This window comes from Danio rerio, chromosome 17 (assembly GCF_049306965.1).
Source record: "Danio rerio strain Tuebingen ecotype United States chromosome 17, GRCz12tu, whole genome shotgun sequence".
Classification (NCBI taxonomy): domain Eukaryota; kingdom Metazoa; phylum Chordata; class Actinopteri; order Cypriniformes; family Danionidae; genus Danio; species Danio rerio.
In genome coordinates, this window is record NC_133192.1 from 18,238,859 (window position 1) to 18,258,500 (window position 19,642).

General features: G+C 35.2%; 1 protein-coding gene across 28 annotated transcripts in view; it reads right to left on the reverse strand.

Annotated features, from left to right (window-relative positions):
• Positions 1-19,642, reverse strand: part of nrxn3a (neurexin 3a) — a 546,951-nt gene that overhangs the window by 70,032 nt on the left and 457,277 nt on the right. For all 28 annotated transcript variants that reach the window (XR_002455904.3, XM_073927383.1, XM_021467203.3 and 25 more), the window contains one exon: positions 18,412-18,583. Coding sequence is in view for 27 of the 28 variants with exons in the window: in XM_073927383.1 (XP_073783484.1) it covers positions 18,412-18,583 (172 nt within the window). In the remaining variant the exon portion in view is untranslated. The remainder of the gene's footprint in view (positions 1-18,411; positions 18,584-19,642) is intronic.

A 19,642-nucleotide genomic window follows, 5' to 3' on the forward strand; every position in this document is an offset into this window, starting at 1 on the left:
AGTGTTTGATCGGCCAAAAGGTTTCCCAAAAAAATTACACAATTAAAGAGTGACAATGTTTTCCCTATTTTTACATTTTACCTAAGCTTCTATCATACTTAATTTTGTAACACGTTATTGTAGGGCACAATTCACGTTGTTAACAAAACAATAACTAAGACTATGACTCAATTAACTGCTAAATAACTGCTTATTAATGTTAAGCAAGGTAATAGTTGGGTTTAGATTTTGGCTGATTAGTGACGTACGGTATGATCATACTTTATAACTATTAATAAACTGATATGCTCAATCCCAATTCTTCCCCTTAGCCCTTCCACTTACCCCTACCCCTCGTTTTGTACAGTATGTTCACATAAAGGGTTAGGGGTGTCCCAATTCTCTTTAGCTTGAAGGCATAGGGGTAAGGGGAAGGGCTAGATAGCCATCGAAACAGGAAATTTTTAGGATCATGCTCGAATATGAAAATTTCCCAGAATACACTATCTACAACAGCAGCATAGCTGCACACTGAAGTCAGGAGATGCACAAATTAGTATGCTTTGCGATTATTAAAATTTTTTACAACAAACAAGCACATGTTTTAATACATTCAAAACCACGTTAGTGTTTTACCGGCATGCTTAAAAAAAAACTGATAAAAAAACGTGATTTGCTACAGTATCTTTTATCCATAAACTCTTGTATAGCAGTCCCACGACATACTTTCACGTCTGTCACTCAATAAGACTCAAATATTCTGTCGGAAGAATCTAGTGGCTGGAAATTAGCTTTTTACAGTGTCTGCTATAATGTTAAAGTTGTTTGTGTTTTTACATAGATGAATAAGGCCACGGTGGAAATGCACAGTACAGTTACGCTCTTATTGCCACATTATATGGTTATGATTACATGATATTGTTGCCTTCAGGTGATTTCCTGAAGATAAATACCAAAAAATAACGCAACTGGAATAACTACAGCAGTCGCCATCGTCAATCTCATATGAAGTAAGAGATTGTGATGACATGTGCAGGTGTTGTAGTGCTGTCCTATTTCTTAGGGGTAACATGTGAAGCCCTTCCGCTTCCCACTCTGTTTGAAGGGCGAAGGGGAAGGGGTAAGGAAAGGGGTAGAGGTTGAAAAAAATAAAATTGGGATTGGGCCTTAATATCCTAATAATCAAACAGGTATTAAGCCAGTCTTTAGCGTAAATTGTGACCAAAAATAAAGTATTACTCTTTCTAGGTATGTGGAGCTCTTATTTAAAAAACAAGACCAACATTATAGAGCTTTCAGGTAATGCAATCAGGCATGAAGTATTTCATCTCACCACAGCTTGTCATCAGAGTGCAAAATTTAGGAAATATGAATTATACATTTATTCAGTGCCCTCCACTAGCTGATGAGCATCAGAGGAGAGTTCATTAATATTCATGACTCTTCCAAATATGTTTCATTCTTGGGGTAATTCATGAGGTTATAAACAAATATATAAAAGCATTTTTAGCAGATTTTTTGCACTAACCTAAGCCACATGCCTACTATGCAGGCCCGGATCCAGCCTTGTGAAAGAGGTGGTTCTGTTTTCTCAAAATGTGGAACTTTTTGCAGTTATACGCCTCATTTTGTATTCAATTATGAGATTTAAATATTGCATTTTAGTGACATTTTAAGCTGGATTAGCTTGTTGGATGGTCATCATAACTACATTTTGATGTACAAAATATATTTCCGAAAGATTTACATATAAAAAAAATATATGAATACAATACTTAATTTTAACATACTAATTTATCACATCATTTATCATTACAAAAAAAAAATTGTTAAAATCTGTGGCCCATTATATTATATTTTATTATATTATCATTCATTTTCTTGTCGGCTTAGTCCCTTTGTTAATCCGGGGTCACCACAGCAGAATGAACCGCCAACTTATCCAGCACGTTTTTACACAGCGAATGCCCTTCCAGCTGCAACCCATCTCTGGGAAACATCCACACACACATTCACACACACACACACACACACACACTCATACACTACGGACAATTTAGCCTACCCAAGTCACCTGTACTGCATGTCTGGCTTTGTTATGCAAATAACTAACTGGCCCAACGCATATTCAATTTTCCTAAGAATTTGGTCATTTGGATGATAAAAAATTTAAACATAATAATAATAACAATGTAGAGCTTTACGATTTTTCTAGCCTCTCTTGTAAAAAATACATATAAGAATTAATTGATGATAACAATAGGCAAATTAGAGTTCAAATTCATTTTAATATGGGTCGCTTTTGATGCTTTACACCTTTTATTGGTCATTTTTTGTTTCAAAATAAGGTCCAAGATTTAGACTAAAAGCTTCTTGTGAGAGTAGAGTCCTCACTATTTAAGAACAATACACTAGCGAAAGATGACTTCACTTACATCCAATTGCTCATGAAAAAACTCATGAAAACAATGTTAGAATTTAACAAAACTGATGTCGCAAAAGCAAACAGAGAATTCCATTTTCGATTGATTATTTTTACTGTTTGTGATGGCGTACCAGTCAAAATAGAACAAGTGAGCTCATGTATGGGACAAATTTTTGACCTTTGTTAATGAGAGGTGGGGTCTTTCGGGTGGTTATGGGCCTGCTACGTAGTTAGTAGAGAAAAATGCAGCATATTGAATTAATGCACTCGATGAAACATTTAAAACAATTTTCAAGACTTCAATGTATTATTTCATTAAAGTATTGTATTTAAATTTTATGATGTCTCAAACTGCAGCCATTTACTTTCATTTTATGAATCACCAACAACCCCAGTTTCAGCTAGAAGTTCAGCTAAAATTCTCCTGAAGTTAATTAACAGTTAATTAAATTTTTAAGTGAACTGTTTCTTTAACAGGAGAATTTCCAAACTGCCCTCAGGTCAGACATGTTCAAATAAGGAAAAAGAAAAACACACATTTTAGGTCGTCTTCTGTGAGTCATCCGGAAAGAAAAGAGAGAACTCATTCATATTAAACAGCGTTGCCCAAATAAAAGCAATTTCTCTAAAACAACATAATGGACACAAGTAAAGGCAGACAGAGCAGGTGGGGCGCTTTTTTACTGCAATTTACTGCATCACGAATAAGCCTGACTAGCATCCAAACTAAGTCTCAGGAGAAAAAAAAAACTGCATTATGCTTCAACAAGAGAAGGGTGCGCAACCTTTACAGAGAGGTTACAAAAACACCCGGGGACAGAGGGTCAAAAACATCACACGCGACATGCAGATATTAGCATCAAGCTGGCGCGACATGTTCTGTGTGCTTGCAGAACATGCTGATTTAGAAGTCATTGAAGTGAAATGGTGTTTCTGAAGTGGAGCTCGATGGTACCCTAAAGCATCATTTGTGGGGCTGGATCAGCAGCTGCAGGGATGACACAGCATGGGGTAAACACATATGATTACACCTCTGAGCTCAATCCAATCCGTCTCTGCACAATCACAGATAATAGGGTGCTGTACCTGCCTTTTAAGAAGAAAAAAAATACATCTAATGGCTCCCCAGTTAACATATTCAAAAAGACTAGCATTGAATTGATCATGCTTTTTTAAGAAGTATAAAAGCAGGGAACATGTTGTATATCATTAAATTGCATCGATGGATTTGCAGTTCAGTGTTTGAACTTTCAGCAGTGAAATTTAAACCACACCAAACTGAACAAAACTGAATTTCAACTCTGAAATCTGGACTTCAACTTTAACCTGCTTTGACACAATCTATATTGTCAAGAGCGCTTTATAAACAAACATGAATTGAATTGAATTAAATTAAATATATTGTAAGTGAAAAATTAAAATGTTTTTGAGGCTTGTCAGGTATATTGTATTTAGAGCAGCAATCTACAAACTAGGGTCCGCAGGTCAAAGTTGGCCCATAGTAACCTTTGATTTGGCCCGCCATCCCATCAGAGAACAGAGGGAGAATGATGGGGATGGTTTCAAGATTGTCAATTTAAATTAAATGTAACCCTTTGTTTGTTTTATTGTTAAAAGCTTACTGAAAATAACATTTTCAAAAAAATGGTGTAAATTAATTAGATTTTGTATAAATGTACATTCTGTCACCTGAATATGCAGAGACTTGAGCAAATCAAGGCAAAGGCAGACTGTGCTTGAGTAGTGTATTCAGCATTAAACTCCACTGTGTGATGAATGCAATTGTTTTAATTGTAATAAAATCATTTAAAAAGTTAAACTTCATTAGTTAATACAATTTTTTTTTTAAATTCTGTTTATTTTGAAACTCATTTATTTTCAAGCACTTTTCCGGGGCAGGGTCGTGGGGGCAGCACTCCTACGAGAGAACCCCAGACTTCCCTCTTTCCCCAGACACTTCCTCCAGCTCCTCCAGGAGGCTGTCCCAGACCAGCCTAAAGACATACAGTATTCCCTCCAGCGTGCCCTGGGTCTTTATCGAGGCTTAGGAGGCGCGCGATTTCCAGAAGATTATCATTCGTTTGTGGGCATCCAGGAGTCTCCCGAAGCTTCCGGGAGACTTGGGATGTCTGGGTTTACATTAACGTTACTCGCCATTTTGCGAGCTAGTGTAGCACGTGCCTGGAGTAGTGTTTGGAGGTTGGCTCTTTTGTGTCGGGGGTTCGGCGTTGCTGGGGCAACAGGGGCGGAGCCAGCACGAGCAGCCAGGCTGAGCAAGATTGAGCACATGCTTTAATAAAGTGATATTCTGAGTTCAAAAGCGATGGTCTACTGTTTAACATGACAGCGGGGAAGGCAGCATGTTGTCTGCCACATAATTTGGGATGCCATGTTGAGCGTTGTTGCACTGAAAACATTATATTTTGTACTTATTCCCTTTTATCTTTTTAGATGTTAGTCTGAATTTAATCATTCGGTTTATAATGCGTACTGAATCAAAAGTCTCGTACCGAATGGTTCAATACGAATACGTGTAACATTACACCCTTAATATATATATTTCCTTAAGTGTAGGTTAGAATAGGAATGTAATTTAATTTTGTCATAAATGTACGTGACACTGATATTATAATATTTTTCATCCATATCATGGTAGTTTTTTTTTCTTTAAATGTTTTTAGTTATTATTAATATTTATTGTTATTTTTATTATGACTATTCATCCATGAAATACATTGATTTGGCAGTAACAGCAGATGGAAAAAGTGCAAAAATGTGTTTCAGAACGTCTGCAAATGTCCATTTTGGATTTCATCCTGTTTTAGTAAATTGCAAATTTTCATTCATTCATTAATTTTCCTTCAGCTTAGTGTCTATTTCAGAGGTCATCACAGCAGAATGAACTGCCAACTTTTCCAGACTTTTTTTTTGCAGCAGCAGATGCCCTTCCAGCTGCAACCAAGTATTGGGAAACACCCATATACACTCTTTCTCACACACATACACTACATATGATTTAGCTTACCCAATTTACATATAGTGCATGCCATTGGACTGTGGGAGAAACTGGAGCACCCGGAGAAACCCCAGTAAACACAGGGAGAACATGCAAACTCAACACAGAAATGCCAACTGGTCCAACTGGGACTCGAACCAGTGACCTTCTTGCTATGAGGCAACAGTTCTAACCACTGAGTCACCGTGCCGCACAAATTGCTTTTTTTTATGTTTTATACAATTCACAACACCACCCTTTATTCCCACACAAATCTACCTGTTGTTTCAGTTCCCTGTGTTCTTTGTTGTTCTTTCAGTGATCCGGTCACAAATGGACAGCTGAGACACCTTTTCCACCTGGTATTACATGCGTTTAAATGCGTCTCTTGTGACCACTTGTGTCTAAATTTTGTCAAGATCCTTCCGTCTTATTTCGTCATGCTCTACATCACATTCCCAGAAGTGCTTTTGGGTGCACTTTCTCACATCATGTCCCATTATAATCACATGTTCAGTCAGTAGATAGAGAGAAGTTTTTTTAGCTTTTTTTTTGTGTGTGTGTGAATGCATTCAACCACATAAACATTTACACACTGAAAGCAATCCAGCATTTTCAAACTCAGGTCAGAAGTGGCTCAAAATGGTTTAGGATTTGGCCATTTACACCAATTGTAGCGATAGTTTACCTAAAAATGGAAGATTTGCTATAATTTACACACCATTCACTAGCTCCAAACCTGAATCAGTTTTGTTCTTTTGTTCAAAACAAAATAAGACATTGTGAAGAATTTTACAAAAATGTTGAATTAGTTAAGTAAAGAATAAAGTCCATAAAGGTGGTTGTTATCGCAGAATAAAGCCCAGGTTTACTGGCAGCCCGACACAAAGTGGAGACTAAATTTCTTTATTTTGCAAAAACAGCTGCTTTGATTGACTTTAAAACCTTTTATTATACAGCTACTTGCTACTTAATTAGACACAAAAAATTGGCTGAATGGAGCATACACTAACCTACATATTTTTTCAGCCACAAAATGGCGCCAAACAGTCAAAAATACACCGGTGGAGAAAGACAAGCATATATATGAATACGAACACATTCTGTGATGGTTAATGTATTTACTAACATGAACAATCATTTATAACAGCTTCTATTCATTATTCATAGCTGTGTGTGTGATTGTTCATCGTTAGTTCAAGTTAACGCACAGTGCATTACCTAATGTTAGAAAGCATGATTTGGATTTCAATAATGCATTAGGAAATGTTGAACTATGATAAATGAATGCTGTACAAGTATTGCTCATTATTAGATAATGTGGTCACGCTTTTTTTTTTTTTTTGATGGTCCGTTTGTTAAATTTACGCTACATTGCATGTAGCCCAACTATTTCTCATTAGATTTTAGGTAGACTGTTAGGTTGGGGTTAGGGTTGGGGTTGGGGTTTGTTTTAGGATTAGTGTAAGTTGACATGTACTTGCAAATTTTTTTAAAGTCAGTTAAATGTCTGTTGAAGGAGCAGTATCAACAGATATTAAGCAGACAGTCTACCAATACTTAAATGGAAAAAAGTGATAACATTCATGTTAGTAAATGCATTTATTAACACTAATAAACAATAAAACCTCAGTGTAAAGTGTGACAGTAAGTACAAAAAACAACTACAAAAAAAGCCTGTTGATGTCAATGGTGGTTTGCAATATTCTTCAAAGTGTTTTATTTTATAAAAGCAAACAAAAAGTAAGATCTTTGGATAAATTAAAAGTGAAAAAGTTATTAAAAGTAAAAAAAAAAAAAAAAAAAAAAAAAAAAAAATATATATATATATATATATATATATATATATATATATATATATATATATATATATATATATATATATATATATATATATATATATATTAAAAAGCCTTTATTTACATATATTAATAAAACAATTTTACTTTTGAGGGCCCTAAACTTACACAGCAAAATCCTCTGAGTAAAATTCACTCAGTTTAGATTGGTCCTTCTCTACAGGTAAACAGGTAAAGTTACTCAAGTTAATGAGACAGTGACTACGTTTACATGTGTAACCCCGCTGGTCCTATACCACCAAACCTGCTCTGAGCTGGTATCGAACCAACGGCCTTCGGCGTGGGAGTCGGTTGCTGTACCACTTTCATTCAGGAACATTTCATGCATGCCCCCTATGAAAACAAAATTCTGGATGCAACTACGAACTGCTGAAAGAGTGTAGTTTTAATGGATGTTTATACCACATACTGAATGAAAAAAAAAAAAAACCTCTGCATAATACGATACAGGTGTGTGTGGTCTGCACTGACTCGGTAGGTGCCGAGAGTGTCAAACAGACATGTGTGTGTGTGTGGACTATCCTGTCTAAAAACGTAGTGAAAAATCCAACATGATGGTAATAGTTCGATTAAGGTGTTTACATGTCTGTACTGCACTTCAATAATGCAACTAAAATCAGCATACTCCACATGTCTTAATTCGATTTCTCTTTAGTTCGATTATGACCTTAATCTGACTAAGTTAATCAAAAATTGCTGTTTACATGGTAGACTCTTAATCAAAGTAGTGTCTTAATCGCATTAAAATCGAATTATTGGTGTTCATGTAAACTCAATGAAAGGATTAACTATATAAGTGATGATTAAGCACTAATGAGGGGCACCTGCTGTTAATAAACAAACACATAAAAAGAAACACAAACCTACTACTGGCTTCAGTCACAGTCTTAAATGAAATCAGCTGAAATATAATACATTCTCAGTCTCAGCATGCAGAGGATCATTAAACTACTCCACAAACAACTTTACTTATTACCAACCTGTTTGCCATTATTTAAACATGGTCCAAATACTCTTTGAACTCTGAGTAAACTTCAGAGGATTTTGCTGTGTATGATTTTATTGTTCATCTTATTGTGTGTTCTCCAGAAAACAAAGAAACTCGTAAAAGTTTGGAACTGTTTGAGGATGATAAAAATGCGAATACATTTTCAGCTTTTTTTATGGGGAGGAAGGGGGGGGGTATCTTCCATCTACCAATGACAAAATGACATCTTCATTTCAGGTCCATTTCAAGGCCAAAGCAGTTAGCTGACCAACATAAGATTGTGCTTTGTGCATTCAAACGAATCCATCATCATTCTTTCAATACAAACAGTCCTTTCTATGCAAATGAGGCTTTTTATACAATGCGCCTGCTTAATATGAGGTCAACACGGTCTTTTTAGTAGCGTAAATCAAGAGCATCCTGGTGAATGAAGTGAACCCGGACTAACAGTTTTCAGCAGGGTTTCCGACATGAGATGGGAAATGAGAGAACTGAATATCTCCACCAGCCTCGCTGATGGCACAAAAATGATACGGTGATTTGACTGAAGTATGGCGGTCTGAACCACTGTCAGAGCTGCAGCAGAATAGCAGCGGCCACCGCAAATAATCGTCTGCCATTTTCCCCGCTGTCATTCGCTATTACCCAGCCTGGGTCCTGGAACTGGCAAAGCAGCCACAGGGACATCAAAAAGCCTCCGCACAGCCATCAAGGAAGACTCATCATCTTCTTCTTTACAAAAATGTGGACGCGGACACACACCGTCGAGCCATCGTATTACATACACTTGTGTCAGGAATGATATAACATCGTGCGTGTTCCTTGTGGTAACCCTTGTCCCACGAATGCACTTGTCTTCTGAATGCAGCATCTGATTGACACACTCTGACATCTCCTGCCAAACTGCAGGCCTGTGTGGGACAGTTCAGGGCTGCAAAAACCGTGATAAAGATTTGGGCTGATTCCACATGCTTTCGTTGTTTTTTTTAGTGTTCCTTGTCTCTACCTTGCAGATTATCTACATTTATCTTTGAGTTCCCTTAATCACTTTAGGGTGAAAGTAGTGACACTGTAAAAAATGCATCTAAATAGATTTAAATATGTTATCAATCAATGCTGATAGCATAAGAGTATTGGCAATGTAAAGTATATAATATAATATAATATAATATAATATAATATAATATAATATAATATAATATAATATAATATAATATAATATAATATAATATAATATAATATAATATAATATAATATAATAATATACATTCATTTTCATTTCGGCTTAGTCCCTTTATTAATCCAGGGTCACCACAGTGGAATGAAATGCCAACTTATCCAGCACATGTTTTACGCAGCGGATGCCCTTCCAGCTGCAACCCATCTCAGGGGAACATCCATACATACTCATTCACACTCATAGACTACGGACAATTTAGTTTACCCAATTCACCTGTAACGTATGTCTTTAGACAGTAGGGGAAAAGCGGAGCACCTGGAGGAAACCCACGCGAATGCAGGGAGAACTCCACACAGAAATGCCAACTAACCCCGCCGAATCAGTGACATTTTTGCTGTGAGGTGACAGCATTACCTACTGCGCCACTGTGTTGCCCTAATATAATATAATATAATATAATATAATATAATATAATATAATATAATATAATATAATATAATATAATATAATATAATATAATATAATATAATATAATATAATATATTGTAATGAATTGCTGAGATATTATATAAGGTTATTATTATTATTAGGGGATAAGCACTGCAGGAAAAATTGTATAACATGGCACAAAGATAGAAGGCAGTGTCAACATGAACCACAGCAAACCTGAAGTCTCTAAAACTCTTTACCACTCTTTACCACCACGTGTCTAAAGTTTCACTTATGTTTATCTTTATAACGTTTGAACCGAATAAGCTACAATCAAATTCCAATGAATCCTTGGCTCAAGCTAATTCAAACGTATGACATCAGTGTCAAACCATGATGACCAAGTCGTTAAATTCGTGTCAATAGGTGAAACGGTTTTTGCTTGCAGCACCGACACAGGTGCTCAAATGTGCTCATGCTGCCTCTGGACTGCTTTGCTCAATCTAGCTCTGAACTGCTTGACCCCCTATTTTCTGCTTGCAGCTATATTTAATATCATCATTCATTCATTCATTCATTCATTTTCTTTTCGGCCAAGTTCCATTATTAATCTGGGGTCGCCACAGCGGAGTGAACTGCCAACTTATCCAGCTTATATTTTACGCAGTGTATGCCCTTCCAGCTGCAACCCATCACTGCGAAACCCCCATACACTCTCATTCACACACATACACTACGGTCAATTTAGCATATTCAATTCACCTATAGCACATGTCTTTGGACTGTGGGGGAAACCGGAGCACTCGGAGCATGGGTTGGAGATGCAAACTTCACACAGAAATGCCAACTGACCCAGCTGAGGCTCGAACCAGTGACCTTCTTGCAATATGGCGATCGTGCTACCCACTGCTCCACTGTGAGGTCTTATTATTATTATTATTATTATTATTATTATTATTATTATTATTATTAATTGCATGTATGTAGTACTTTTTGGGCACTTAGAATTTACAGCTTGGGTGATTATTATTGTTGTTGTCAATAATAATAAAAATAATATTAATAATAATAATAAGAAGAATAATAATAAGAATAATAATTCCATTAACGATATTAATGATTATTAAATAATCTGTTTTAACATTATTACAGATTAATCTTGTTATATCATTTTAGCAAATTTTAAAGATAATAAAATACTGACTAATACCAACACATTTTTTTCTGACTGTTGTGGTTTCCTCTAAATTCATAATGCAAAAAAAAAAAAAAAAAACGATCTGCATTGATCAAAGACCACAAAGACAAAAACAGCAGTACAGTCATGTTTAAAGCCTCATCTTACCTGAGGCAGACTAGCAGAGCTGGAATCCGAGGACTAAACTACAAATCTCTTTTTATATCCACCCAAGCTACAAGAGAAGTTCGCTGCGTGAGGAATGAGACTCAGTAGAGGAATTAATCATCCTTACATTTACTACCCTTTAGAACACCTTCTAAACTCAAAACATCAATCTTTTATATTTCAAAAGTCAGTGTTGACATAACATCAGTAGGGAACATCTGCTGGAAGTCAGATTCAACCATCTGTATTTCAATCATATTTCTTAAAGGGTTAAAAAAAGATCCTGAGCAATACCATCCAGTTTCCTGTGTCTGAATGCGGTTAGCATATCAGTGACAACGTGAGATAATTCTTCACAAGACTTAGTATCTGCGCTTTTCTAAATATAACATTTTACAGCTTGCAGTTTTTCCGTCCACGGTACAGCTCCTTGAAAAGAAGTTGCTTATCTGGCTCTTGCAGTGAGTTAGAAAACTACATTTCCACTCTATAAGTCCATTATATGGTAAAGTGAAGAAAAGATTGTGCTGATTTTTCGACTCTAGATTGCAAGCTACAGCCCAAATAATACAGGACGTCGAACCCCCCCTCCCAGCCTCAGCATTTTATGGAAAAATCCTGGCAAATCCAGCCTACTTCCAGCTAGTGAGTAATACTAGCCGAGAACATCTTATGCTTACTCGTATTTGTTAGCCGTTACTGGAGGCTGTGCAAATTGTATTAGTACATGCGGCGGCACTTGGCTCGGTATCTCCAAACAAGTAAGGTGAATACAGACAAGCACAGCACAATTTATTCTCCAAACGACGGCTGCCGTAAAGTTGTCTGAGCATTCTGCACATGGCCTCAGGTTACGTTGTAATGACAGTCATAAGCTTTGGGTGACCGTGCTTGTGGCCCTGTAGACATCTCTGCTTGACCTCCCGGGCCCCGTGGGAGATAAACAGGCTGTGTGCTTGAAAGACGCAATGAGCTAACTTGCCCTTGCTATTTGTATGTGCTTAGCGCAGCAAGGTATGGTATAATAACTTGGCGAAAAGCAGAGCTCTGGCGCAACTATTAGGCATTAGCTCTCTGACGCATTAAGAAAATAAAGCACAGATGTTCACCTCGGTTCAGTGCTCTCCACAGGTCTTTAAGAACCCGCTTCATTTAGCTTGTAAATTAAATAAAGCATAGCATGGCAGCGCCCCAAAAACCTCACAATATCACTCGATCGATTCATCAACGATCGAATTGAGAAATCAAACATTGAGTGGAAATGGGCTCCAAAGCAAAGAGCAGCCTGCCATGAGGGGACATCTGTCTTCCAGCGTAATCATATTCTATTCGCAGGTGGCCATCTGAATATATAAATATTTTATTATCATGTTTGAAACTTTTGGCAGAGAAAGTAAATTCTGCTGACATTTATATAGAAGTGTTATACCAGTGTGCCACCTATAAATCTCAGTGATGTATTTTCCCTGTACGAGTCTACTGCAAATGCCCATGTTGGCAGAAATGAAACTTTAGACCTAAAACGGGCAGGCTGTGACTTCTGCATAATGTGACCATATGAACAGAAAGGCGACGCGCCGCTGCTGCATGTATTTTTCATGCTTAATATCATTCGCACAAATGGCAGACTGATAAATGGGTGCATTAGTCGAGTTGGCCACATAAAATGGGTTTATTCAGTGCCGACAGCAACACAAACTGATGCCCTTAGATGTTTGAACAGAAAATGAAAATATGGACATGCTGATTTAATTGAACAAGGAAAATATGTTACTAGTTGAGTAGTAAACATGCTTTTTGAAACAGTATAAAATATATAGGAATAATCATCTCAACATGAATGTTCATTAGATAATACTCATTAATAAATGCTACCAAAAATTGGCGTTAGTTTTGGACTTTTATCCTAAATTTTCACAATATACAGTTGAAGAGTTGAAGTCCAAATGATTAGCCCTCTTGTGAAATTTTTATAAATTTTCAAATATTCAAGAGCAAGGAAGTTTTATATTTTAGGATTGAATGCATTTTTTGAAGGCTTATTACTTTTAGTTTGGCTGGAATGAAGCAGTTTTAAATTGTTTGATAATCTGTCAGTATTATTAGCCACCTTGAGAGATTATTATTTTGATTGGCTACAGAGCAAACAATTGTCAACCAATGTCTTGCCTTATTAGCCTCATTGAGATTTTTGTATTGCAAAGTAAGCTGAATATAAGAATCTTCCAAAATACCTGGTAAAATATGATGTATTGTCATCATGGGAAAGACAAAATCAATTACTTTTAGAAATTAGCCATTAAATCTATTATTTTTAGAAATGTGCTCGTTCTCTTTGTTAAACATCACTTGGGAATTAATTGTGCAAGAGGGCTACTAATTGTCTGTCACCAGTATGTATTAAAAGAAAAATAATACTAATCTTTGTTAAAGAACTGCATCATGGGAAAAAACATTAAGCTTACAAGCTGTAGTGAGAATTAAATGAATGGGGAATTAAATTAAATAAAAATGGTACGGGTAAAACCGTCAAACCCAGTAGCTAATATCTGAATTTAAGCAATCGTTAAAAATAACGGATCCTTTATCAGACAGCAACTTGCTGCAACTCTCTGATTGGCGAAATGTCTTTTCAGAATCATGGGTAATGCAGTTTCTCTGCAGGGATTACGCTGTTAAATACAATTGAAGTCAGAATTATTAAACCACCTGACTTACTTTATCTTTGCCATGATTACAGTGAATATCATTTGACTAGATATTTTTTAAGACACTTTTATACAGCTTAAAGTGACATTTAAAGGCTTAACAAGGTTAACTGGGTTAACTAGGCAGGTTAGGATAATTAGGCAAGTTATTGTATGATGATGGTTTGTTCTGTAGACTATCGAAAAAAAAATATAGCTTAAAGGGGCTAATAATATTAACCTTAAAGGGTTTTTAAAAAAAATAAAAACTGCTTTGATTTTACAAATAAGACTTTCTCAAAAGGAAAAATGTTATCAGACATACTGTGAAAATGTCCTTGCATCATTTGAGAAAAAAAAAAAAATAAATAAATAAAAATAAATAAATAAAAGGGGGGCTAATAATTCTGACTTTAACTGTTACTATTAAATTGAATTATTGCACAGCTCTCTGGAATACTTGGAAAAACAAAAATCCAAGGTATGTTATTCCCTGATAATAACCTGTAAAACTAATAACAACAGGCTCATCTGGGTACTGTGAATCATCTTGATGGTTAGTGGATACATTTATACATACTTTTTAACGCCATCTTGTGACTGAGTAACAATAATAATAGTAGTAGTAATAATAATAATAATAATAATAATAATAATAATAATAATAATAATAATAATAGTAATAATAATAATATTAATCGTGTGTCTAATAGTTTAGTTGTGCAGTAAGTAGTGGCATAATAAGTGAATCTGTTGCACTCTCTTGTGCTTTTGCATTTACTCCTGACGTAACTACAGTTTACATTAAATTTGATGCATTTAGCAAACACTTTCATCCAAAGCGACTTAAAGCCATGAAGACACCTGAGGAGCAGTTGCAGGTTTGCAGCCTCGCTTAAGAGAATCACTTTAGCTGTTGAATTGAGATGAATATTCCCACCATCATCAACTTTAGAGACTTTCGAATCACAGTTCCAACTCTCTAACCAATAGGCCATGGCTGCCCACTGTTGCACTCTCTTGTATTTTTTCAATTTCTGCTGACCTAATTATCACCAAGACAGCGTTATCTACAGCATTATCTTGTTTACCATGGTCAAGGAGCTCTTAAATACAAATGGCAAGAATGACTGTAAATTTAACATAGCATAGTAATATTGCATATAACAAATCTCAAAACATCAGAAGTATATTTTAATGCATGCCACATTACATTTTAGCCTGAACGCCAGCAGTTACTTTTTCATTTTTGTTTCACCAAATAAACAAAACACATTTCATCTGGATTCCTTTCGTAGCGTAAACCTTCATGAATGCATTCAAACAGCCACAAAAGAGCATCTACTCTCTACCTACTGTGATTGCATGGGGAAAGAGACCAAAACAAGGTATCCATTCTTCTCTATTAAATTGTAGAATTGTACTTCTCTATTAAATTACGCAAATTGCAGTTGCATCAACATCCTTCTCATTAGCTTGCTTTCCTGCTGATTTGTGAGCTATGTTGCATGGGTTTGTTCACCGAATAGTCTTGCATGATGCACCGAGGGGTTTCTATTAAAGTGATGTAGAGTGTAATAACATAAGAGGAAAAGGTTTCGACAAATCGAAACACAAGTGGACATAAGAGACACATTTTAATGCATGTTAATACCAGGTGGAAGCAATAAAGCACTTGTGAGCTTACAAGTGATGGGAGTTTGCGTAGTCTAATCTTTCATTAACACTACTATAAAACTGATGAACCTGCATTATAGGAAAGATCTATGGTAACTTATGTGTCAAAGTAATTCACTGTAAATGTGTCCCATTCCCCGATCTTGTACTAACCTTGAATTTTATATATAAAGTCATGGCAACCTTGGAGGTTTTAGACGTCTCAACCTTCCCCAATTTATCCAATCACACTAAAGTGGAACAAAATGGGAGGATAGAGGAACTGGCTAGAACATGATTTTTCTCCTTTGCTTTGTTGGAAGTAGACATTATTAACTGAGACGAGATGTAATAGAATAAAATAGTATAAAAAATGCAAAATGGAAAGAAGTGCTTTTTGTTAAGAGCACAACTGAGAAGGAAGGAACTGGGTTTTATGGCATAAAAGTACGTCATACAGTTTTTAGGGAGTGAATGAGAAAATTTGTTAAGATGTGGTACGATCACAGCAAACGAGAATATTTTTTAAGTAGAGCAACTTTTTAGATTTTGGGGTCTGTAAAAAATTTAATTTAATTTAATTATTTTTTTAAGAAATGTTATATCTTATGTTCATCGAGGCTGGATTGATTTAAAAGTTTCAAATGTATCTTTTTTCAGCTGTGGATTTTTCAGTGTGACATTTTTAATAATACACTATCCATAGTGCAGCAATTTATAATTAACAAAAGATTCTGTTCTAAATAAATGCTGGTTATTTACTTTCTATTCATCAGAAAATAACAAAATATACCTCAAAAATATTAAGCAGCTGTTAAGCATAGTGTTTTCATTATTTATAGGCGATAATAAATTAGATGAATACAATAGATATTTATTGAGCAGCAAAGCAGCATGTTAAAATTATTTCTAAAAGATCTTGTACTGTAACATGTATTCAGGGTTTCTGCATGATTCACCAAGTCAAATTTAAGACCACGAAGAATGAAAATTCAGACTTATATAGGACTAAACTCTAAGGATTTTTTAATGGCCAAGCAGAAAAAAATATGTACTTGCCCCATCAAAAAAATAACTCTAATGAGTTATTTCTTATTTTTTTATATTTCTTATATATTTTAAACAATCTGTCAAAATAAGCAGACCCTAGCTGTATACAAAAACTCTTTAAAAACTAAATAGATGCACAAAAGACTGTTATGATATTAGTTATGAATATAATTTGGCTTAAAAAATTATTGCAATGTATTGTTAGTAATTGGATGTGTGTTGGCTTGACTGGGTAGCTTTACATTCATTTTCCTTCAGCTTAGTCCCTGACTTCAGAGGTTGCCACAGCGGAATGAACCGCCAGCTATTCCAGCATATGTTTTACATCGCAGATGCCCTGCCAGCCGCAACCCAGTACTGTGAAAGGTATGAACAAAGAAAAATTAAGACCCATTTAAAATGATTTAAGACTATAAGGCAATTTTTTTGTGAATTTAAGATTTTTTATGACCTAAGATTGTATTTTTGAAATTGAAGTCATTTTAAGACTTTAAGACTCTCACAGACACCCTGATATTTAGCTTTGCCGTTTTATACATATCAATAAATATCAAGTACAGTTAAAAAAATTAAAAACAAATGTAATTTTCAATTAATTTCAGTATATAATTATGTTCGTATGATTATGATTATGATTATTATTATATCAATATTACGATATTAATATTATAGTATAATATTATTGTATGTGTCTTATACAACTTTAAACAAATAAATGCAGCCGTGATGAGCATAATACAATGTAATAATAAAATATATATTTTTTAAATAGGATCTATTATGCAAAAATCACTTTTATAGAGGGTTTAAGCCCTGACGTGTGGCAACAGCGTATGAATATAGCCAGCCTATTATGATAAAAATTTATAATAATTTTTTTTGTTTCATTTGTATTAATTAGTTATAATTATTTAACTTTTTTTTTTATAATCACACTTCATAAAAACAGTCTGCAGAAACACTTTGATTGACATTCTCCCTTTCATTAGCCCTGTCATTAGCCCCGCCCATTAGTGCTGATCTGTTTCTCATTAGCATTAACAGCCCTGAGTAAGAAGCTGCCACCTGCCATTAGAGCTTTAGCACCGTACCTGTTAAAGATAATTTCCAAAAGAGGGCTGGGAGCACAATCTCATGTGAATTTAAAGTGACAGTCACAAAAATGCCACAATTTGGATCAATTAAAGCTAAAAGGGTCAGTTTCACAGATATATAAAGAGATATAAAAAAAAATTTCTGGGGTGTTTTAAGGTGAAACTTCACATACACACTCATAGAAATCTGAGACTTAATTTACAGTACATCTTGTAAAAAGGGCCATAATAGATCTAATAGGTAAATCTTAATAGGTATAGGTAAATCGGGTAAATAGGTAAATCAGGTAAATAGGGGTATAATAGGTAAATAAAAGGTAAATCTTACCACAATTTTGACCAGTAGTGTAAATCCATCAGTGTATTTGCTAATAGGAATTTTCCCAGCTTCATATATTTTGTATTTTTCAATTCATCTATTAGTTTCCAGAAAACCCCACCTAATAGTTTGTCAAAAAATAATTTTGCAGCCATAAAAAATTATCTGGGGGAAAAAAAAGAGTCTATAAAGAGTCTATAATTGTGTTGTTTGCTGCTATTTGTTGTGAGCGAGGCACACACAGGATGTACCTGGAGTAAAGTAAAGTAATCTGCACAGTCACTAGGGACACAAAAGTGACTTTAGAAATGGCTCGAAAGCAGTTGCTGTCCAGTTCTGTGCACTGTCCATACATCTTCTTGAAGTCAGAAGCCAAAGGTTGAAGCGGCGGGTGAGAGGTCTTACCTGAGGGGAAGTGCTCATTGATGGCCCAGTTGTCCACCTGAAGTGTAGCATTGCCCCCATTTCTGGTGAAGCGAACTACATGGTACTTGCCGTCATTTACCGCGGTGCTGCTCTCCTGAACAGTGATATCAGCCGTCCCAATGTTGAATGTGACTCCAATTTTGCCTTGCTCCTGAAATAAATGAGAGGGAAAAAAATCAGTTTTGTCCATATCTAAAGCATTAAAAACAAACACACATTGATTTGGGTAAACTGCGGGGGTTTTGGCATTGAGATGAAATGTGTGTATTTTTGCTGTAATAGGCTGTAATTTGGCATCGTTTTTAATGGTGAAACACTAAAAAGATTGCAGAAAATAATGGTGAATGTTAAGTTCTCCTATTTTATTTGCAAAAGCTAGATGCAGGGTTTAGATCTAAATGTTTTGGGAGTAAAAACTCATACTAATAAAGTCTAATTTACAGTGGAGGAAAATGTATTAAAATGTAAATTTACACCTAATAAAATAGAATTAGGTTGATTTTAAATTAATATAAATCTATCTATAACAGGGGTGTCAAACTCATTTCCTGGAGAATATTTGCAGCCCTGCAAATTTTAGTATCAACCCTGCCTCAACACACTTACCTGTAGTTTTCAACAAACCTGAATCACTCAATTAGTTTGATCAGCTGTGTTTAATTAGGGTTAAAACAAAATTGTGCAAATCTGCGGCCCTCCCAGAACTGAGCTTGACACCTGTGATCTATAATATTAATAATAGCACTAATGACAAAACAACACAACAATGAAAATGCCAACCAAAATATAAAATCTAACCATTAAAATAATGATAACAGTATCTCTTTATCTGCTTCCAAATGGCACACTTTACACTATGCACTGCACTGTAAAAAAAAAAAGTTGAGTAAACTTAAAATAATTAGGCAACCTATCACACATAGCTTTTTGAGTTAACTCAACAAACAGGGTTTGAAGACCAGTGAACTCAAAATATTTTGTTGAATTCTTTAGTTCTCTGAACAAAAAGTATCATGTTCACCCAACAAGATATTTTTGTTTGCTGAACAAAAAATATCATGTTCAACCAACAGGATATTTTTGTTTGCTGAACAAAAAATATCATGTTCATTCAACAAGACATTTTTGTTTGCTGAACAAAAAATATCATGTTAACCCAACAAGACATTTTTGTTTGCTGAACAAAAAATATCATGTTCAACCAACAGGA